General features: G+C 43.8%; 1 protein-coding gene and 1 long non-coding RNA gene across 4 annotated transcripts in view; one reads left to right on the forward strand and one right to left on the reverse strand.

Annotated features, from left to right (window-relative positions):
• LOC144495941 (desmoplakin-like) overlaps positions 1 to 23,357 on the forward strand; it is a 73,170-nt gene that overhangs the window by 44,246 nt on the left and 5,567 nt on the right. The window contains exons 17-23 of one of the 2 annotated variants that reach the window (XM_078216816.1): positions 405 to 543; positions 1,696 to 1,889; positions 4,855 to 5,017; positions 6,733 to 6,816; positions 6,912 to 7,019; positions 12,585 to 12,683; positions 12,978 to 14,795. In XM_078216816.1, coding sequence (XP_078072942.1) covers positions 405 to 543; positions 1,696 to 1,889; positions 4,855 to 5,017; positions 6,733 to 6,816; positions 6,912 to 7,019; positions 12,585 to 12,683; positions 12,978 to 14,795 — 2,605 coding nt within the window. The remainder of the gene's footprint in view (positions 1 to 404; positions 544 to 1,695; positions 1,890 to 4,854; positions 5,018 to 6,732; positions 6,817 to 6,911; positions 7,020 to 12,584; positions 12,684 to 12,977; positions 14,796 to 23,357) is intronic. The other variant, XM_078216817.1, reaches the window with a different exon arrangement.
• Positions 4,746 to 23,357, reverse strand: part of LOC144495943 (uncharacterized) — a 43,303-nt gene continuing 24,691 nt past the window's right edge. For both annotated transcript variants that reach the window (XR_013498363.1, XR_013498364.1), the window contains exons 2-3: positions 12,119 to 12,271; positions 4,746 to 6,368 (exon numbers count right to left, since the gene is read on the reverse strand). This is a non-coding gene — a long non-coding RNA (uncharacterized LOC144495943). The remainder of the gene's footprint in view (positions 6,369 to 12,118; positions 12,272 to 23,357) is intronic.

Genomic DNA, 23,357 nt, shown 5'->3' on the forward strand with positions numbered 1-23,357 from the left:
CTCGCATCTGGAATTCAGTACTTTTGTCTATGTTTGGACCAAAGCTGCAATGAGGTCAGGAGCAGAGTAGCCCTGGTGGAACCCAAACCAAGCATCAGTGAGCCAGATTATTGCAGAGTAAGTGCCATTTGAAAGCAATGACAATGACACCTTGCTTCATTTTGCAAATGATCGAGAGTAGACTGATGGGGCAGTAATTAATTAGGTTGAATTTGTGGAGTGGACATCCCCGGGCAATTTTCCACATTGTTGGGTAGATGCCAGTGTTGTAGCTGTACTGGAATAGCTTGGCTATAGGTATGGCTAGTTCCAGAGCATCACATTGACGTATTATTTGTGAGTCTGTGTTAATCGCTTATTTCTACTTTTCCATGAATGCACTGATTGCATTAATTTGTTTTCAGAATGAAAGCACTTAAGTTACTCTTCCAAAATATTCTGGAGGCGGAGGATGTGATAAAAGTTTATGAAGCTAGACTAACTGAAGAGGAAACAGTCCCAATGAGTTTGGATAAAATAGAGATGTACAGAATCAATCTTAAGGTAAGCAGAATTTTTTTTATTCTTTCAAGGGATGTGGGCATCACTGGCTTGGCCAGCATTTATTGCCCATCCTTAATTGCCCTTGAACTGAATGGTTTGCTTGGCCATTTCAGAGGGCATTTAGAGTTAACCACATTGCTATGGGGTCCGGAGTCACATGTAGGCCAGGTAAAGGTGTCAGATTTCCTTCCTTAAAGTACATTAGTGAACCAGATGGGTTTTAACAATGGTTTAATGGTCATCATTAGACTTTTAATTTCAAATTTTTATTTAATTCGTATTTCACCATCAATCATAGTGGGATTCAAACCCAAGTCCTCAGAGCATTACTCTGAGTCTTTGGATTACTGGTCCAGTGACAATACAACTGCACCATCTCCCTGTATCAGAACCACTTGTGTTACTTTCAGTTTTCTCCCTGAAGACACTGGAGATAATTGTCACCTTCCTTGGATAGATAGTTAATTTGTTGGAGTTGCTGTCCATCTATTCTAGAACTTGCCCTATTTTGATCCCATTGATTTCTACAAAGTCCATGTGACCTACTCAGATTATCACTGAGATACATCTCAGTAAACATTTGTACCCCCTTAAGTACAAAGGGATCATTTTTTGGGTGAAGACCTAAACAGTGAATGTTAGGTTATTCAGCTATGCAGAGGATCGCTCCTGAGACTGGACCAGTACTCCCTTGACATGCATATGCTTTCCAATAGCAGTCATGAATCAGTAAATTTCCCATAGTGAGTGAGCTGCCTCTGCGAAGCAAACTTTGAACCAACAGTTTACTTGATTGAGGAGTCTAGAAAATGGGACAAGATTCTTCTGACATTACTGGGTAGTTGTATCTCTTGCTAGTATTACGCTGGCACACCTGGTCAATATTAATGTTCGAACTAAAAGCCAAACTGCAAACTGGAAGTCTGATGAGTAATTTGATGGGGGCAGTGTCAGGGTGCCAGGGGGCCCGCTGAGGAATTCCATTGGAGGAAGGGGGGAGTTGGTGGGAGGCTCCCCTTCTTGGTTTGTTGTGAAAAACGGTGTCTCGCTCTCTGGATTCCCGGCTGTTGAGAAATGGAAAATTCTGCCCGTTTATCTCTTTTAAAAAGCAGCTTTTTGCATTAATTTTTTTTTTACACTTTTTTTTCTTAGAAAATGAAGAGTGAACTGGATCAGAAGAAGGACTTAATTATGTTGATGCAGCAAAATATGCAGGAATCCCTCCGTATCAATGATGAAATAATGCCATCTTTCTACAAATGTGACATTGATCTTACTAAATACAATGAAAAGGTCACACAGCTAGCTGACCGATGGCAGAGAATTTACAAAGAAATTGATAGCAGGTTGGATATTGCCATTTATATTTTGAAAAAAATAAATATATTAGTTCATTTAGTTGCAATCTTGTCCTGAATGAAGAGATTATAGGTTCACATTTCATGTCAAGAATCTTGGAAGATTGACTTTGTCAATTATAAACAGAACTGGGTTTTAGTTGTAAATTGAAGGGAGGGTACACAAGAACTGGACAGGTAATTACTAGAAACAATGCCAAACCTGTTCAGCTTATTGTACCTGGAGATGGATGTACAGTAACTGTACCAAATCCTGATGGAAAATTGGTTGTCTCCAAGCACTGACTTTGTGGCAGGGTAATTCAGGTTATGCATTTTGAAGGGTTGGATTGCCATAACAAGATAATATTTGTAAACGAGCAGTAATTGAAGGAATGTGCTCAATGAAAGCATAGTGGAATTAGTAAGATTGGCTTTACATTTCAATTTACGTTCCTTTGGGGTTGTTCAAAAGTGGTTCAAGAAGGCAGCTCACCATCACCTTCTCAAGGGCATTTATGGATAGAGAATAAATGCTGGCCTGGCCAGTTGGATCCCTTTCCCGAAGGTTAGAAATTAATTTGGACACAGGCACTTAATTTTTTTTGATTATAGTCCTGGACACCCTCAGCATCTTCACATGCCCAACACCAAGATACTCATGAGAACCTTTGGGGAATGCTTTTGTGTTCATACTTGGGATTGTCCAAGCCCCCCTCCAGAAGATTTAATATCTCTCATTCTGCTACCAAGTCATTTCTACCTTTCTTAGCTGTAATGTTTCCCCACTTTTAGATTTCAAGCTCCATGTTCTCTGCTGGCTCTGCTATAATGGAAGAGTCTGGAGTTGTCTCAGCTCCTAGTCAGTAGGAGGCCTCCTGCCTGAAGGAGGGACTCCATCTTGGATAAAATAGCTTCTGGAGCCAAAGTGTTGAGGCCTTGGGCTAGTAGTACTGACCATGCCAATACCAGTCTACTGGTAGAATGGTCTCATTTGTCTCCTTTACTGAGGTAATAACAGATTTCATAATGTTTAATGGTGTTTCTTAGGACTATTTTAAGACTAGTGTCAGCCAGCACTAGCTGCCCAATAATAGTTCATTTTACAACAGTCTTCTTCATCTGGGGAAGATTTTGATTTCAATGTAAATTTGAAATACTGGACTAAGCAGTGCATAATTATAATGTTCAAGTTTTAAAAATCCATTCATGGGATGTGGGAGTCACTGGCCAGGCCAGCATTTATTCTCTATCCATAAATGCCCTTGAGAAGGTGATGGTGAGCTGCCTTCTTGAACCACTAGTCCATATGGTGTAGGTACACCCACAGTGCAGTTCTCGGATTTTAACCCAGCGACAGTGAAGGAACAGCAATATATTTCCAAGTCAGGGTAGTGAGTGCCTTGGAGGGGAACTTGCACATGGTGGTGTTCTGAGGGTCTGCTGGCTTTGTCCTTCTAGATGATGATGATCATGGATTCGGAAGGTGCCATCTAATGAGCCTTGGTGAGTCTGTGCAGTGCATCTTGCAGATACACTGCTGCCACTGTGCATCAGTAGTGGGGAGAGTGAATGTTTGTGGATGGGGGCCACCAAGTGGTCTGTTTTGTCCTGGATGGTGTCAAGGTTCTTGAGTGTTGTTGGAACTGCACTCATCCAGGCAAGCGGAGATTATTCCATCATATTCCTGACTTGTGCATTGCAAGTGGTGATAGGCTTTGGGGAGACCGGAAGTGAGTTACTCACTGCAGGATTCTTTGCCTCTGATCTTCTGGTCCCACTGAAGTCCAAGGCATTCTACATGTATCGCCTATCCCACCACCGGGGAACCCACTGCAGGGGTCACCTTCAGTGGGACCAGGAAATCCTGGCGATGAGAAGGGCCAGAAAATGCCGCCCAATAGTTACATGGCTAGTCCAGTTCCGTTTCTGGTCAATGGTAACCCCCAGGATATTGATAGTTGGGGATTCAGCAATGGTAAAGCCATTGAATGACAAGAGGGTGATGAATTTTAGATTATTTCTTGTTGGAGGTGGTTATTTCCTGGCACTTGTGTGGCATGAATGTTACTTGCCACTTCAAGTCTGGATATTGTCCAGATCTGGCTGCATTTGGACATGGGCTACTTCAGTAACTGAGGAGTTGCAAGTGGTGCTGAACATTGTGTAATCACCAGCAGACATTCCCACTTCTGACCTTATGATGGAAAGGAAGGCCATTGATGAAGCAGCTAGAGATGGTTGGGTCTCAGATACTACCCTGAGGAACTCCTGCAGTGATGCACTGGAACTGAGATGATTGACCTCCGTAAGAAGTCTCACAACACCAGGTTAAAGTCCAACAGGTTTATTTGGTAGCACGAGCTTTTGGAGCTCTGCTTCTTCATCAGGTGAGCCCCTTCATCAAGGGACAGCACTCCAAAAGTTTGTGCTATCAAATAAACCTGTTGGACTTCAACCTGGTGTTGTGAGACTTCTTATGGAGGTCAATCATCCGTCAATCATCTCGGTGTTGTGAGACTTCTTATTGTGCCTACCCCAATCCAACGCCGGCATCTCCACATCATGATTGACCTCCTGCAACCATAACCATTTTCTTTATGCGAGGTATAACTTCAACCAGCGGAGGGTTTTCTCCCTAATTCCCATTGACTCCAGTTTTGCTGAGGCCCCATGATGCCACACTCAGCCAAATGCTGCCTTGATTATCAAGGGCTGTCATTTTCACTTCACCCCAAGTTACTCACTCAAGTAGCTTCTCTCATACTTGCGCCTCCAGTAGCTGTTCCTTGCTACAGCCCATAATATTTCTGAAGTTGGGGTTAGAAACCTTCATGTGCAAGTAATTTGGTTGACTAACAATTTGCATGAAAAATCATCACATTTTTAATTTGTCGTTAAATCATATAAACATTGCAATGAATTCATTATTATTCCCATGGAATTAGATGGATCTTTTTCCTTTTTTGTGCAGGTATCTTGACCTAGATAAGGAACATAGGCAACTAAAAGACTATGGAGAGTTGTTCCAGAACCTGAGCAAGTGGATCGATGTGACAAAACAGAAACAGGATGCACTGCAGGTTAATAGATTTGGGGATACAAATGCCCTAGTGGATCAGCTAAATGAGCAAAAGGTTTGTATGAAATTTAGTATTTTTGAAATATACAGCCTACTTGTATAAAGTGACTGTCCAGTAATTCCATATATTGATTGCAAACAGATTTTAAAGGATTAAATCTAAATAGACCAATATAGCGAAATTTCCTGGTTATATATTGTGCTATCTCAAAAAACATGGTGACCAAATGTGGTGTTGCATATTTCCACAAAGTTTACAATAACCGTACAGTATTTATTTGGCCTGAATATTTGGCTTGGAGCCAAAAGATGGTCTGAGTTCACTCTCTTACACAGTTACCTATAGAGTTTGGGAGGTTTTTGAGAGACAGCATACTGTCATTAGGCATCTTATCCAGCATGGCACATGCTCCACACTGGATGCATGGCAGTTATGAGCTGTAAAAGCAACGGTGTGATTTTTAAACCAGTCAGATTGAAGAACCCTCGCTGAGACACACAACCTAAACCGGGAAATCTAAATCATGCTGAAAACAAAATAACGAGAAAGACAGATGGGATTAAGAGAGAGATAAAGGACAGAAAAAAAGTTTAATTCTTAGCGCTAAAAAGTTCTGATGGCATCTGACTCCACACTTGTAAAGTTAATGTTCAATGCCAGAGGGGTTATTTGGAAATAATTATGACTTAACATGCTGTTTAAAAATTAATTTACACTTGAATGCACCAGGTTTAGTTTCACCCGCCATGCTTAATGAGCAATTACAGCAACTTCACATTGTTGCATGGATTTCAATTCTGGGTCTCTTGGAGAAGCAGGGTAACTTGAAAAACAACTTCAATTTCCATGTTTAATTGTACATGTGCGTGCTCTGGAAATTGTTGAATTTATTTCATAAAAAGAGTGAGCATTCATGGCCTCATTGTTATTTACAGTTCAAAGCTGGGCCTTTAAAATGAATTATGCGCTGGAAATGTTTAATATAAGTTATAGGATCATCACAGCTTGTGCCTGTTGTGCTTTCCCGAATAGTTTTATTTTTCCCACTTTTCTGATTAACAGTGCGCAGTTGACCAAGTTCTCTGATTCTCTTATCTATCCGTTGCAAGACTCATCATTTTGGCTTAGTTACACCTCATTCCTTGGGAAGGTGCTCAATCTGATTACTGATGGGAATGAGATTGGAAATTCACTGTTATGATGGGTTTCAAGTGAAAATACATGAACCTTGATATCCCTCTTCTCTGCTCCCAACTTGGCTGAAATGTCTGTCAGACAGCGTGCAGCTGGGTTCAAGGGAAACCCAATGTGCTCCATTACCCTGGCAGTGGCCTGGGCCTAGTGTAGGGAAGGAAATCTCCCTGCTGTTGTGTCCTTTCAAGCTTCCAACATTGGTAACGACCTACTGCGGAAAAACAAAAACCAGGGTAGTTTCACTAGCAAAATTGCATTTTACAGCATATTTGATATGGTATAATGTCCTAATGCATATTATTGAAATATTATCAAACAGAATTTTGAGGTAATAGGACAGATGACCAAAAGCCTGGTCAAAAAAGGAGATCTTCACGAGCATTTCACAGGATGATGAGATGTCTGGGGGTGCGGGAGGGGGATCATTCTGGAATTTTGGGCTGAAGCAGATGGAGGCATGGCCACCAAGGAAGGAGTTATTAAAATCAGAGTTGGTTCATTATTATAACTGAGATGGATTGATTTTATTGAAGATTTCTTTTTCCTAATTGAGTGCTAACTTTACTGTTGAATAGAAGTTGTACTCTGAAATAAAGAGCAAACGAGGCAGTGTTGAAGACTACCAAAAGCATGCAGACCTATGTGCAACGTCAGTAAAGGTAAGAAACTCAAATATGGTCTCCTAGGTGAATAATTTTCTTTTGTATGTTTATACTGTGGGATGTTTATGTACACAATGTTATTTGTTAAACAGGATTATGAGCTACAACTAGCATCTTACAGTGCTGGTCTGGAAACTCTGCTTAATATTCCAATCAAAAGACAACTGGCACAATCAATCTCCAGTACAATTCTTCATGAGGTAGGAAACATTTTCTTGTTCTGAACTTCCTAAAGCTGCAAACTATTTCCTTGTCTTAAGTTAAGAATGAAAGTTATGACTGATTAAAGTAATAATTGAATTTTTAAACCCTTTGTGACATTGTGCACTATTTGAATGAGGGCATAAACCCTCAAACCTTTTCATTTAAACCCATTAAACATTTGGTTGCTAACGCAACATACAATAAGAAGTCTCACACCAGGTTAAAGTCCAACAGGTTTATTTGGTAGCATGGGCTTTCGGAGCGCTGCTCCTTCATCAGGGGAGTGGACCCACTCACCTGATGAAGGAGAGCACTCCGAAAGCTCGTGCTACCAAATAAACCTGTTGGACTTTGGACTTTAACCTGGTGTTGTGAGACTTCTTAATGTGCCCATCCCAGTCCAACGCCAGCATCTCCACATCATGGCTACAACATACAATACTTTGCTAACCTTGTTATATATTTATTCAAATGTAAAATATGTGTCTTTTGAATGTTAGTCTACACCTCAAAAATATTGGGTAGGACTTTTCACTCCCCTCATGGCATGTTTTGTGGTGGTGGAGGCAGCCGTATTTGGCTGGTGGCAGGATCTTCTGGTCCTGTAACTGTCAGAAGTCTCACAACACCAGGTTAAAGTCCAACAGGTTTATTTGGTAGCAAATACCATAAGCTTTTGGAGCAGTGCTCCGAAAGCTTATGTTATTTGCTACCAAATAAACCTGTTGGACTTTAACCTGGTGTTGTGAGACTTCTTACTGTGTTCACCCCAGTCCAACGCCGGCATCTCCACATCCTGTAACTATCAACAGGGTTTCCAGTTATTTGCACTGAGGCCGCTGTTGGTGGGATGAGTAGATCCCGCTGCGGGAACGGCAGGAAAATTCTGGCCATTGTTTTAGAAACAGCATTAACATCTGATGTGTGCCCACCACCCACCTGCCTACCACCCTTCTACCCACCTGCCTACCACCCACCCAAGTGCCAGCTTTCAACATTGAAAGCAAACAATAATATTGAGATCAATGCTGGTGTAAGCAGAAAGTACAGCTGAAGTTGTTTTTCCACTCCAAAATCAAGTGGTAGCACTTTATATTTGATTCTAGTTTTACTATAAAAATAGACCATCAACCAGAAAAATTCACCATTAATTTTGATGGGAGGTCTCCTGGTTATCCACTTTAACTTTAGCTTAAAATTGACAGAAATGGAGAGGCTATGGGGTAAATTTTCCAGTTTCGCCCACTGGCAGACCATTTAAAGATCTGTTGACATCGAGCAAATTTTGGAAAGGTCAGATTTATCACAACATCAAACATGAATTTTTTTAAAAATTGACAGATGAAGAAATCATGTCAAAGCAATAAATTGATCATTTAAAAAAATAATCATTAATAAAGATGATCATTGGAACGTGAGAGGGTGAAAATGTCTGTCTGGCTCACTCTGTCTCAGGATGTTCATTCACTCACACCCACTGTGTGAGTCTGTGGGGATGAGGGTGAGTGAGAGCCCTGAAACTGGGCTCAGTTGGTCTGCAGATTAAAATGCCTAGGAGATGTTCAGGACCACCCTCTTTGTCCCTGCTCTGTCTTAACACTTGGCTGTCCCAGGTCCCTCTGTTGCTGCAATCGTTGTTCCTCATTATGTCTTGTGTAGGGGAAGTGCCTCTCTCCCTCTTCCCTACGCGCCTCCCAAAAGCTTCTCTCCACCCCAGCAGTTTCCTGCTGCTGGTGATCAGGCCACAGGCTGAATGAAACACTATTCACTGCTCCTCCAATCACAAGACTGTTTCTCTTTTGCATTGGTTGCTGATAGGCTCACTAGTCAACACTCTTTCAGCAGGACTTGTACCACGTGTGCAAAGGCTATAGCGAAGGATCAGGAAGTGTCCATGGAAATTCAACCCCAGTGTTTTATTAACCCATTAAAATGTACACCAAAGAGTTCACTGTTATCAAGCTGGTTGCACCACTTTAGTTTGCCTTTGGTGCCCCAATATACCTTGTGTTCCTGTTCTTGAAAATTAATGTAAAATCACATTTTCCGTCAAGCTGTATGCCTATCAGTAAGAAAGCAATTACTACTGGTGGTAACTGCAGACGAATGTTTACTCTTTACCTTCCTGTGTTCTCAGTCAATGCAGCTTCTCCCCCCCCCCCCCCCCCCCCCCCAAGCATCCAAAATTCCTATGTGATTGACTTAGGTTATCCTTTATACTCGAATGCTTTTGGAGAAAAGTTCCCCTCTGTGTGCTGCCTACCCAATTAAAGTGGGCAGTTATTAATTTTTATTCCATTTCATTGGAATTGTCATGTGGCAGTTTTCATTTTGGCACAAGCAGAAAACTGGACGTTGTGCACCTTGCCTAATTTTTTTTTCTATTGTGGAAAAATCAGAGTATATAATGTCTGTGTACATGGTGCAAAAAGTTTGAAATTTGGTGAAGCGGGGGAAGGAGATGCTCCTTTTGTCTCAATTACTTAGTGATTTATATTACATGTAAATATTTGCTTTACCTATAAGTCGATCAAGTAAAATTAGTTGAAGAATTAAAAACTATTGCCTAATTAATTAAATACATAAGCTAATTAATAAAATAAACAATACAAGTTTATCTATGAATGGCAGCATAGCATATGGGAGTTTGGAGCATTGTCCCAGCCAATCACATTGGCAGAAAGTATTTCCATCTATCGCAGCTTCATCTCCAAGTTGTTGTGCTGGAGCCTGAGGTGCAGACATTGTGGGGTATCAGGAAAGGGAAGAGTTATTTGAACACTTTGGGAGACATTTTGCAGCATCCTTGACATATTTGGGATAAGGGTGATAGGCTGGGAAAATGGCATAAAATGCATTGGGCTAGCTTCCCAATGTCTTCCTGCCTCCCTGACATGTTCCTGCCTCCTTGCACATTTACCGACAGTGGCTTCAGATCAGTGGCAGCAATCCACCCACTTGCGATGGGAAGCCAATAAAGTAATTAGCAAATATTTTTGGAAAGGTATGGAATTTTGACAGTGGTGCATAGGATCTACTCGCAGAAGGTGACAACAGCATGGGTGGTTGGAGTGCCATGGGATATATATCAGGGGTCACCTTAAACATAGAAACATAGAAAAACTACAGCACAAACAGGCCCTTCAGCCCACAAGTTGTGCCGAACACATCCCTACCTTCTAGACCTACCTATAACCCTCCATCCTATTAAGCTCCATGTACTCATCCAGGAGTCTCTTAAAAGACCCTATTGAGTTCGCCTCCACCACCACTGACAGCAGCCGATTCCACTCGCCCACCACCCTCTGTGTGAAAAACTTACCCCTAACATCTCCCCTGTACCTACCCCCCAGCACCTTAAACCTGCGTCCTCTCGTAGCAGACATTTCCACCCTGGGAAAAAGCCTCTGAGAGTCCACCCGATCTATGCCTCTCAACATCTTATACACCTCTATTAGATCTCCTCTCATCCTTCGTCTCTCCAAGGAGAAAAGACCGAGCTCCCTCAGCCTATCTTCATAAGGCATGCCACTCAATCCAGGCAACATCCTTGTAAATCTCCTCTGCACCCTTTCAATCTTTTCCACATCCTTTCTATAGTGAGGCGACCAGAACTGAGCACAGTACTCCAAGTGATGACTGACGAGGGTCTTATATAGCTGCATCATTATCCCCAGACTCCTAAACTCAATCCCTCGATTGATAAAGGCCAGCACACCATACGCCTTCTTAACCACCTTCTCCACCTGCGGGGCCGATTTCAGAGTCCTATGGACCCGGACCCCAAGGTCCTTCTGATCCTCTACCGTACTAAGAGTCTTTCCCTTTATATTGTACTCCTTCATCCCATTTGTTCTACCAAAATGGACCACGACGCATTTATCTGGGTTGAAGTCCATCTGCCACTTCTCCGCCCAGTCTTGCATCCTATCTATATCCCTCTGTAACTTCTGACATCCCTCCAGACTATCCACAACCCCACCAACCTTCGTGTCGTTGGCAAACTTACCAACCCATCCCTCCTCTTCCTCATCCAGGTCATTTATGAAAATGACAAACAGCAAGGGTCCCAGAACAGATCCCTGGGGCACACCACTGGTGACCGACCTCCATTTAGAAAAAGACCCATCTATACCCACTCTCTGCCTCCTTTGGGCAAGCCAGTTCTGGATCCACCGGGCAGCAGCCCCTTGGATCCCACGCCCTCTCTCTTTTTCTAGAAGCCTCGCATGGGGGACCTTATCGAACGCCTTGCTAAAATCCATATAAACCACATCTACCGCCTTCCCTTCGTCAATGTGTTTAGTCACATTTTCGAAGAATTCCACCAGGCTCGTAAGGCATGATCTGCCCTTGACAAAGCCATGCTGAGTATTCTTGAGCATACTAAACCTCTCTAAATGCTCATAAATCCTGTCCCTCAGGATCCTCTCTATCAGTTTACCAACCACTGAGGTTAGACTCACCGGTTGGTAATTACCTGGGCTATCCCTATTCCCCTTCTTGCTTCGTCAGCCATAGAAAGCTCTGGTTAGATCATACCTGAGGTAATTGAGCAGTTCAGGTACCACACCTTGGGAAGGCCTGGAATGAGTGCAGGAGCTAATACAAATTAGGGTTGTATTCATAGGAATTTGGAAGGTTAGGTTTTCAAGATATTAAGTGGAACAGGTAGTGTGGATAAAGAGAAAATACTTTTGTGGTAGGAGGCACAAGTCCTTTTGTATTTAAAAAAAATTAGAGCCAGATCTTAGAGGAGTGAAATTAGGGGCAGTATTTTACAACCCCTACTGCCAGTGGGATCTTCCAGTCCCATCAAAGTGGGGCAGTAAATTTCCAACCTAGGGAACACTTCTACGTACAAAGTGTGGTAGAAGTTTGAAACACTCTTCTGCAGATGACAATTGATGTTCGATCAATTCTAAATCTTAAATCTGAAATTAGTAGAGGTTTGTTATCCAAGGATAAGACGCTGAGCAGCCATGATCCCATTGAATGGCAGAACATGCTCGAGGGGATAAATGACCCATGAACCTAAATGTACTGGCAGTGTGACAGAAACATTTTAAGTCAAACAATCTATTTGCCTTCTTACCTTATTATTTTGTTAACACTGCTCCTTAGTGTCTCTCAGTCCCAATCTTTTTTCCTTTGTGCTTCCTCAGTGGCAGGAGATTCTGAGATGGCTAACTGGTGCTTTCCAGCAGAACCTTGCGAAACTGAGGTGTCACTGGTTATGGGTCATTTTCTGCTTTTAACAGGAAAACAGTATGAAGTAATTTGCTTTCCATTTTATGAAATGCAATCCGGATGCTAGGATGAGGGTGATATCAGGTGCAGACTGTGATCAAACATGCTGTCATTGAACTTCTGGCACTAAATACAGTTGCTGTCGGTCACTAGATATAGTAATAGTGGTTATGATAGTAAATTAGTTATCCAGAGGTCATGCTAATATTATTTAATCAAGTACTGAATTCAATAAACATTGTAATATGAGTTCCAGAAAGAGTCAAGAAAGCTTCCATATAATCATAAAAACCCTCCTTGTTTTCATTTAGTCTGCAGATCTGCAATCTCGCTACATAGAACTTCTTACAAGATCTGGTGACTACTACAAGTATCTAAGTGAGATGCTAAAGAACATGGAGGAAGTAAAGGTGAACTTATTTTTATTTTGCTGTTCCAGGAAAGTTAATATTCACATTGTAGCTCTTCCTGAAAATATTCCAATGGTAGCTGGCTGTTTTTGCATAGGAAGTAAAAAATATTCTCTTTTGTAATATAGTCTGGTGTATATTTGCCAGTTGAACAGCCTTTTATTTATTCTATAAAAATGTAACTATGGTTACAAATGTAAACAACTTTTTAGATTGCATATTGTGTTTGTATTAAGATTGTAGGATACAAAGCAAAATATCACAGGCCACTTCCATCTAATTTTAATTATACAGATGAAAAACACAAAAATAGAACTTTTGGAAGAGGCACTTAAACATGCTCAAGATGAGAATGCTGATGGTATTCAGCAGAAGAAGTTTCTTGATCAACATTTGACCCAGGTTCAAACTGAGTATTCAGACTTCAGGAAAAGGATTATGATCGTAGAGGAACAGAAGAGAAATATTGAAATGGACCGTGATACCTTAAGGCAGAGGGAGGACGCGTACCTTCTCCAAATAAAAGAAATTAATGAGAGGATTACAAAACTGACGTTTGAAATTGATGATGAAAGGAGAAAGAGAAAAGCAGCTGAAAACCGGCACGATCAGCAAAAGGATGAACTTGACAGAGTTTCCCGAATGAAACAGAAAGAACTGGATGAGACAGTGTGGCAAAGGTTGGAAATTGAGAAATCAATCAAAGACAAAGAGAGAGAGATGGAAAGGCTTAAGAATGCATTGCAGGAAGAGTCTTTAAAAAGGAGACAGTTTGAAAGTGAACTAGATAAGCTTAGGGACAAGTTTGAGCAGGAAAACAGGATGTTGAAGACACAGGTTGAAAGAGAGATTCATGTAAGAGAAACTACAGTTGAAAAACTAAGTATACAAAAGGAAGATGGTATTGCGGCATTGAAAATTCAGTTGGACAAAACTTTGAGAGAGAAGCAGAATCTCATAGATGAATTAGAACTATTAAGAAGCACTATCAGAGAAACTGAATTCAGTAGAAAAAAGGCAGAAAATAATATTTTGCAGCAGAAATCAGCTTGTGTTGAGGAATCTAAAAGGAGACAGGAACTTGAAATAGAAATTCAAACACTCACCAAGCTTAAAACAGAGGAAACACTGAGGCTTAAATCACTTCAACAAGATACATCCAAAGCTATCCAAGACAAAGGAAAGGAGATTGAAAAACTAAGAATTTTATTAGAAGAAGAAGTCAAAAAACGGAAACACTTAGAAAATGAAAATGACAAATTAAAACAGCAGCAAATTGATTTTCAGAAGAAGGACACAGAAAAACTTACCAAAATTAAAACTACAGAGCAAGAGATTACAGTCATAAAGATAGAACATGAGAAAGTATCCAGAGAAAAATCCAGACTGGAACAAGAAATTACACGTCTTCAGAACAATATAAGGGAAGCAAACAATGTCAAATATAGAATAGATGAGGAACTAATACAGCTAAAGAGGAATGTACTTGAAGAATCTTCAAAGAGAAAAAGGGCTGAAGAAGAAGTTGAACGCATTGAAAAAAAATGCAAGGAGCATACACTCACAATCACTCAGCTCACACAGCAGATTGAGCACATCTCAATCATGAAGAAAAAAGTTGAAAGTGATCTCTCCCAACAGCAGAAAGCTTTCGACCAACATCTGAAAGAGAAGAATATCAGCTCAGAGGAATTGAGTAGACTGTATGCTGATGTGGAAACATTGCGTCGCCAATTGAGTCAAGAACGGGAAAACACAAGACAGGCTTGTCAGAGAAATGAACATTTGCAAAAAACTATTGAAGAAAAAACCAAGGCTTTGAATGAAAGAATAAGTGACATAGACAGACTGCGTTCAGTTGTGGAAAATCTCACAAAAGAACGACTGAAGCTGGAAGAAGAATTAAGAAATTTGAAGTCAAATTATGATGACCTTCATAGTGTCCAAAATGAAGCTGAAGACGATAAATCAAGAACTATCTCTGAACTGAGGCTCCAGCTTGAACTAACAAACAAAAGAACCACTGACCTTCACGGGCTAATTAATGAGTTAAAGAATGAGAGGGAAAAGTTGAGACTGGAAGTTGAAACATTCCAAAAGCAGGCTCTAGAGGTACTCGCAAGTTTTACTGTTTTATCGTGTGAAGTATTTTGTATTAGTCTTATTAACAATCTGTGGTTTTTTTTAAAAAGCCCAAAACGAATGCTTAACCAATTTTGATTTTTTAACTATTTTTAGTATTTGTAGTTGGGTACCCTCAGCTGTGGAAATAAATGGAGGCAGAATTTCTGGGCGGGGGGGGGGGGGGCAATCTCAATGTAGCACTTGTGGCAGATTGGTAAAATGGCTGTTCGTTTAATTTCTCTGGACTTTTGTTAGAGTTTCAGCACATAATAAGGGAACCCCTGCAGAAGGTAGTGCTCCTTATTTATTTACAGGATAAGGGAGAATGCAACGTGGTTAACTATTTGCTTTCCCAGATTTTAAAAATGAATTTAAATGATTAAGAACAAACTTCACCATAGTTTACGATGGACCTTGCAGTGATAGAGACAGAGAGAATAAAAGCAGGAGGAGGCCACTTGGCCCTTTGAGCCTGCTCTGCCATTCATTTTGATCATGGCTGATCATCAAAATCAATATCCTACTCATGACCCTCCCCCAATGTCCAAATGACATCCATATGAATAAAAGAAAATCTGTGTAGCACTATGTAAAATTACATTTATTTTTGCCCTCACCATGGGATAGAATTATTCAGCGATTTCGTGACCTTTTATGGTCATATATTGGTGCATGATCTCATAAAAAATGAATGTTTACAGCATTTATCTGTGATTTCACCAAGCAGGGGAGTTCTTCCTAGTGCAATGGCCAATAGATAACCTTCAACTGACGTTATTTTTTAAAAAACTGATTGTGATCATTATCTCATTATGGGATCTTACTATGTGCAAATTGGCTGCAGCTTTTCCTTCGCTATGGCAGTGATCACACTCCAAAAGCGCTTTAATGCCTGTAAAGTGATTAGAGACATTGAGGTTATGAAAGCTGCTATAATAAATGGAAGTTTTTTTCTTTTCACATCTTATTTTTGGCACTCACATTCTTTAAAATGCTTTTTTTTCTGCCACTAAACCCCTTTGTTTTGTTTCTCGTATTTGATGAGATAGAGAAACGTTAATGACTTTGACTCTTTTCTCATCCTGAACCTTTACCTGCCTCTGCAAAGTATTGTTCATTCTTTAAGTTATTTAATAGAATCCCTACAGTGCAGAAGGAGACCTTCAGCCCATCGAGTCTGCACTGACAACAATCCCACCCAGGCCCTATCCCCATAACCTCACGTATTTGCCCTAGCTAATCCCCCTGACACTAAAGGGCAATTTAGCATGGCCAATTCACCTAACCTGCACATCTTTGGAGTGTGAGGAAACCAGAGCAATGGAAGAAACCCACGCAGGCACAGGGATAACGTGCAAATCTACACAGGCAGTAACCCAAGCTGAGAATCGATCCCAGGTCCCTGGTGCTGTGAGGTAGCAGTGCTAAGCACTGTGCCACTCTACTGCCTTACATGTTTGAATTGTTTCATAGGGGGTTTCATGGTAATGTATTGACTTCATTTTCTGACTTAATTTTTTTTAAAAATCCTCATAAAGAAGACCATGACCTCTTCAAAGGTGTCCTTGATTCAGTCAGTATTCCAGGGCACCCCTTGGCCCTACCTAGGAAGTGGGAATAACTGGGCAGTATCAGGGGATGCCTGGCAGTGCTGGGGATGCCAGGGTACTACCCAGCATTGGCCCTCTTCCCCCTGAGCACTGCATTCCCCTGGGATGTCTGTTCACCTGATGCATGCCTTTGGAAACCTGTTGGGCTTCAGCTATCCTGCCATCATGCCACTGCGGATGGAATTTTCTTAAAGGGGAGGGGGTGTCGGAGCAGGGGGTGGGGGATTATTCTGGCATACAGGCCTTATAGTTAATTGGTAATGCAATCAAATGAGGTTCCTGACACTGAACATGGGAAATGTGCCCATCACTGATGGCAGGAGGCAACAACTGTGTCACATGTTTAAGCCAAACCTGCCCGCTGTGGATGGAAGCAGAAAATCCTGATTAATGTCTTTCACAATGTCAGGACATCCCAAGTGTAATTACTGTATAAAATAGCAAAACATTTTCCATGTAAAATGACCGAACGAACAATAGCAGAAGAAGTTCTCAATGATTTCCAAGTTTAATCACCTTTTATCCGTTTGCACATATTATTTGGACATGTTACAAGGACTTCACTTTGTTCTTGGGGTTAGTTTGTCTAAACCTGTTTCAGTTAAGACCATAAGACACATGAGCGGGAAAAGGAGTTCAGCCCCTCGAGTCTACTCCGGCATTCAATAGGATCGTGGCTGATCCAACATTCCTCATGTCCACTTTCCTGTCCTTTCCCCATTGTTGAAGTGGAAACTTTCCTGCTTCTTGACTGTGATAGAAAGACTCAACAAAATTTGTTCCGACTAAATAACTTTGTCTTTATTTATGAAAGACTGCATGCAGTTTTGGCTGAAACTTGAGTTCAGAGAGCAGTTGGTACAACTTGCTAATTCCTCCTCAAGTCCGCAATTGCACAAAGAATCAGTTCAGTATTTCTACATAATCATTATCAGTTTGCGTGACCAGAGCATATTCAGGAATTCGATTAGTAATAGAATCATAAGCAATGTCATTAATCATGTCATAACTTGCTGACCTCCTAGAACTCTTTGTCTCATTATTCATACCCTTATCTTATCCTTTGATGTAACAGAAGGTCGGTGACTCCATCATCCCTGACCTTATCTTGTTTTATTTACTCATACAGCCTTAAGTTATGCGGAGTCAGCCTTGCTTATATTGTACCAAATAGCTGACCAATTTTCCCATCGTGCTATTCCTTAGTTCGTACAACTTCACACCATAATCCTTGATTCCCTGACTGATCAAAAATCTATCTATCTCAGCCTTAATTATACACAAGGACTCTGACCCACAGCTCTCTGTGGCAGGGAATTCAAAAGAGACTCAACCCTCTGAGAGAAGAAATTCCTCCTCATCTAATTGGTGCCCCTTTATTCTGAGACTACGCCCTCTGGTCCTAGACACTCCCAAGAGGGGGAACATCCTCTCAGCATTTCCTCTGTCAATGAGATCTTCTCACATTGTTCTAAATTCCAAAGAGTAGAGTCCCTACGTGTTTAACTTTCCTCTTAAGACAATCTCCCTCCATACTTCCTCGTGAACCTTCTCTGAACTGCCTCCAAAGAAATCATATATTCCCTTAAATAAGGGGACCAAAACTACTCTCAGTGCTCCAGATGTGAGGAGGGGGATGGAGTTGTTGGGTGGGGGGTTCGGGGGTGGTGATTCTCTGACCTGGCCGTGCCTGGTGCAGATTGCACTGATCCCGGAGAATAGTACGCAGGCCTAAAAGTCGGTCTTGCATGGGGTGCCAAACAGTCTGTGATCCTCCCGGCCCTTCTCTAATAGCATGATCTCGATTGGGTCAAGGGTGTGAGGCCAATTTGCATGAGATTGACTGGATTTCACTCTCATTAGCGAGTTCGGCACATGACTGTTTCTCCTCCTCCCCCCCACCCCTCCCGGAATAGTCTCAGCTCTCTGGTGGGACGTAACATGGGCGTGAATCACTACTGGTCCCTTGAAGTGCGGTTCAGGCACAACATTAGCGAAGATGAGCAAGGTGAGTACCACTGAGCACCAACTTCCAGGGTATGTGTGTCTGGGGGGGGGGGGGGGGGGGGGTCCTCGGGTCGGGGTCGCCATTGGGGTTTGGGGCTTGTGTGGCGAGCATTCTCTCTGCCTGCTGAAAGATCATCAAAGGGTTCCATATGAGGTTGAGTTCAAATCCCACGAATGTCGCACTCTTAATGCAGCCATCCATCTGCTAGAAAGGCCCCGTGGCTTATTGCAGACATTCCATCCCTGGCCCCACTAACAGTTACATACATCAGGTCTTGCAGCCGTTGACCCAATCGAGGGAACTCAGCAGGTGTTAAACACGGCTCTTCACACTGCATGAACTCTGCGATGCTCCCTACAATGGACACCATTGCATGGTAGTCAGGTGGGCGCTTCCCTACCATCTGTCTGAACTGGAAGCCATGTCTGGAAGCCAGTTTGCACCATATGTCTAGGTAGGTACACGCAGGTTTATACTGCAAGGATTCTTCAGTGAGGACCTTCTCACAGCCACCGTTATCACCATGTGCCGAAGCACTGAGCCCAGTTTGCCACATGCTGCCTTGTGGTATCAGGGGTCTGTTTCTGGGGGGGGGGGTACCATCCGGAGGGGCAGCTTTGCGTTGCACACCAGCTAATTGCACTGGGGGTGTAGAAGGCATTGTGTTGAATCATGAAGAGAGGATACAGCCATGTGGGACGCCATTGGTGATTATGTGGGGGCATGGGCACTGCCGGTGCCCGCTGAGGTGATGATGTGGAAATGATCAGCAGCCAATTGATCATTGGACATCAGGGCTGGTGCCGGGTTGCCAGGATCCAGACTCATGGGGACACGGTGTGCTGGGAAGAATTGAGGGACCTAGGATGGATAACCTTAGGGACTAACTCTCCCTCCTCCCGTCTTCATCCTGGGGCACTTGGATATTCCCAGGGTCTTTGAAAACCACCTCCCAGGTGCCAGGATGGTTAGTGGGGGACAAGGGCTACTCGCTGAGGTCATGGCTGATGACGCCGGTTCGGGGAGGCCTGAGACCATGGTGGAGACCTGCTATAATGAGGCCCATGCTGCCACCCGATCCACCATCAAGCAGTGCACTGGCCTGCTTTAGGGTCCAGCATACCAGAGGACCAGGAAGGCCCTCATTGCCACAAGATTATGTAATTAGGAGGCATGGGGCCGAATTCTACCAAATAAATTCTAAGTGTTGAATTCGGGTGAAAAGTGAAGTAATTTGTGCTGTTTTTTTTCAGTGGGAGTTCAGAGAAGAATCTCCCAATCTCCCCATACTCCGTGCACTGCAGAGGCCACCAGCGTGAATATCATTAACTTTCGGCGGAGAGGGGGGGAGGGGGGGCTATTCCCACTGGAGAGGCTGAAATCAGCGCTCTGAGCAGTGCCGAGATTGGCGCATGTGCAGTGGCCCCATACTGATGGCCTGCCCGATCACTGGCCTCCCTCCTTCCCCTACCAATCCCAACTGCAGATTGGCAGCAGGACCCTCCAACTCCACTGATCGCCTCCTAGGCCCGCCCCCTTAGCACTGCACTGTGCCCAATGAGCAGTGCCCCTTGGGCAGTGTCGGGGCACAGGCTGGCTGGCACTGCATTGGTACCCATGCCTAGGGGGCACTACCCCCACCACCAGACACCATGGAGGGCCCAGATTGGACCCCCTTCACTCCATCGGGGTCGGACCGCTAGCTCCCTGAAAGTGGAGAGCTACTGTAATCCCCACTGGAGTGAAATACTCTGTCGAGGTGGGAGATGCTAGTGGGCCCAGAGACTTCAGTCCCGGGCCTGCTAATCACATTCAAATAATACTGAAATGACAATTTAGATGGTCTGTGCGTCCCCGTCCCCGTCCCCCCCCAATTTCTGGCACAGAGCGGACGCCGCTGGAAATACGGTGTTGGGAGACGCAAGTGGGGCACAAACGCTCATGCAAACCCCGCGAATTGGCCGCCGCAGGATTCTCCTGGCGGGATGCGAGAATTGCAGCCATACTGGGTTGGCTGTGTCCGCGAGTGACTTCTCCAGGCAGGATGGTGGTGTCAACTCCCTGTGATGCTGCCCTGGGGAGGGGAGGGGACTGGCAGGGAATGAACCAGAGGATTACAGACTGGTGAGTTGCACAGCAGCAGTGGGGGAACTGTTGGCAAAAATTCAGAAAGGTCGTGTGAGGCTCCACTTGGAGAGGTGTTGGCTGCTTTGGCATAGGCAGCATAGCTTTGACAGAGGGAGATCATGCCAGATGATTCAATACCAGGTTTTGAAAAAGCAGTCAAGTGCGTGGATGGGGGAGGTGCAGTTGCCATAGTTCATATAGCTCTCAGCACAGCCTTGGACAAGGTTCCAGAGGGGGACCATCGAGCTGGTTGAAGGCAGGGGAACTTGGCGAGGTGGATCCGAAACTGGCCTAGTAATGGGACACAAAGGGTGATGGCAGGTGGCTGTTCGGGTGACTGGAGGCTGATGCCCTGTGGCGTACCACAAAGTTCCGTGCTGGATCCCTGCTGTTGGTGATATACATAACTGATATTTGTGATCATGTGGAGAGAATGGTCCATCAGTTTGCAGATGACACCAAGGTTGGTAACGTGGTTCATGGTGAGGACAGCAGTTGTAGGTTCCAGGAAGATATAGATGGGTTGGTCAGATGGGCAGTGGTGGGTAATATTTCACCTTGATACATGCGTGGTGATGCACCTTGGAGGGAATAGCAAGGTGCGAGTATTGAATGATTGGCAGGACACTGGCAGCTCAGTGGAACAGATGGATCTTGGGGCATTTAACCACAGATCCCTGCAGGCAGCAGGGCGGTTGAATATGGTGGTTGCGGATCCATATGGGACACACTCGTTCATCAGTCTTGGCATAGAGTACAAGGGTGGGGAGGTTTTGTTGGTGATGTACGCAACGTTGGTCAGGCCGTAGCTGAAGTATTGTGTGCAGTTCTAGTCACCTCACCATAGGGAGGGTGTGGTTGCACTAGAAGGGATACTGAGGGGACCACCAGAATTGCCTGTGATGGAACATTTGAGCTATTTAGATAGGCGGATTGGCTTGGATTGTTTTATTTTAGAGTGGAGAAGGCTGAGGCGGGGTGGGGGGGGGGGGGCGGCATGATTGAGCTGCATGAGTTTGTGTGGAATTTGGACAGGATGAATAGGGAGCCCTTGGTTGAGGAGTCAATCACGTGAAGGCATAGTTTCAGGGTGAGGGGCAGGAAACTCAGAAGGGATTTAGAAAAAGGTTTGCGCTCCACAGGTGGCGAGGATCTGGGATGCACCATCTGGGATGATTGTGGAGCCCCTTTTAGGCTCATCCAAAACCTAAAAGGTATCGGTGCGGACTTGATGGGCCGAAGGGCCTTTCCCATGTTGTATGATGCTCTATGCCCCTTTGGGTACAGATGGGAAATGGGTCAAGACGGAGGAGTCATGGCTTTGGAATGCAGTATCCTTTAATCGTCATTGTGTATAGTGCATCCCTAATGACAGTGTCTGCATTCCCCTGTGCCCTCTTGGTGACCCTACAACTTCTTAATCTTATGTGGCCTGACATTACATTTGGGTGAACCCCCCAGGATGCATATCGGAGGTGGAAGCATTCTGCTGTGCCCTGTGGCCTTTGATGCCCTTGGAGGATTCCGAAGCCTGCCTGCTAATTCTACCCACCGAGCTGTGTTTCTCTGCGCTGTGAATGGTGTGAGTGAAGCCTGTAATGGCTGGTCAATGTTTTCTATAGACCTTTCCTGTAAGGTGGTGGGGGGTGGGGGGGTAATGCCTCTCCTGAGATTTCAGCCACGTCAGGTGTTGCTCCTGGAAGAGAAGACACATGGTTCAGTGCAAGGGAGGAACAAGTGTCCAGGCAGCTTCGAACTTACTTGAGACAGTTCATATGGATGAAGGTTTTGTGAATGGTCACTTCTGTGGCACACACTGACCTCACTGACACTCTCAGCTCACCCGGCTGCCTCCTGAGAGCTCCATCGTGTGCTCCTTGAAGTGGGTCAGGAGACGCAACTTGGGAATTCCTGCACCTGTCTTCTCCCATTCCCTCATATTGTGGGCCATCTTCTCCTAGGAGACAGTAGGGATGAACAAGAGCTTGATGGCTGGCTGGTGGGACCAGGGGGCAGGTACCAGGACGGGACAGATGGATACTCACACTTGCAGCCCGAATGAGGTCGTTCATCATCTTCTAGCATTGGCTGCTTAGTGAGAGGCCGCGGGCTCTGACTGCCATAGCCACCGCATCCCAGGCTACATTTGAGTCCCTGCTCCAGGGTCGTCTGCCCTCTTGGATGTACTGGCTGGCCCTGGGCATAGAGCATCATACAACATGGGAAAGGCCCTTCGGCCCATCAAGTCCGCACCGATACCTTTTAGGTTTTGGATGAGCCTAAAAGGGGCTCCACAATCATCCCAGGATTTTCTCTACGATATCTAGCCACCATCCTAGCTCTCCGTCCGTGAAATGTGCGGCTGGTCTACGTGCTGCCATCCTCCGTGAAGCATGAGTAAAGCATAAATACAACAACAACTTGTATTTATGTAGCATCTTAAATGTAATGAAACATCCTACAGCACTTCAGAGATATTAGGGAAGATGACCATATTTTGTCAGAGAGGTAGAGGAAACTGAGGTCTGGAGGCAGTGGCTTAAGAATAGAATTCTAGAGCTTTGGCCTCGGGCAGTTATTGACTTGGCCACCCAATGGTGGATAATTAATGTCAGGGATGCACAAAAGGCTGGGTTAGAGGAGTGCATATAGCTTGGATAAGCTGCAGGGCTGGAGCCGTTTCTGGAGATGGAAAGGGGTGAGGTGTTGAAAAGGTTTGAAAACAAGCATGAAAATGTTAAAATCAAGGCAATACTTGATCAGGAGCTGTTGTTTCTCCTTTCAAACAAAGCTTCTGCTCCACTT

The sequence above is a fragment of the Mustelus asterias genome, chromosome 7 (genome assembly GCF_964213995.1).
Source record: "Mustelus asterias chromosome 7, sMusAst1.hap1.1, whole genome shotgun sequence".
Classification (NCBI taxonomy): Eukaryota; Metazoa; Chordata; class Chondrichthyes; order Carcharhiniformes; family Triakidae; genus Mustelus; species Mustelus asterias.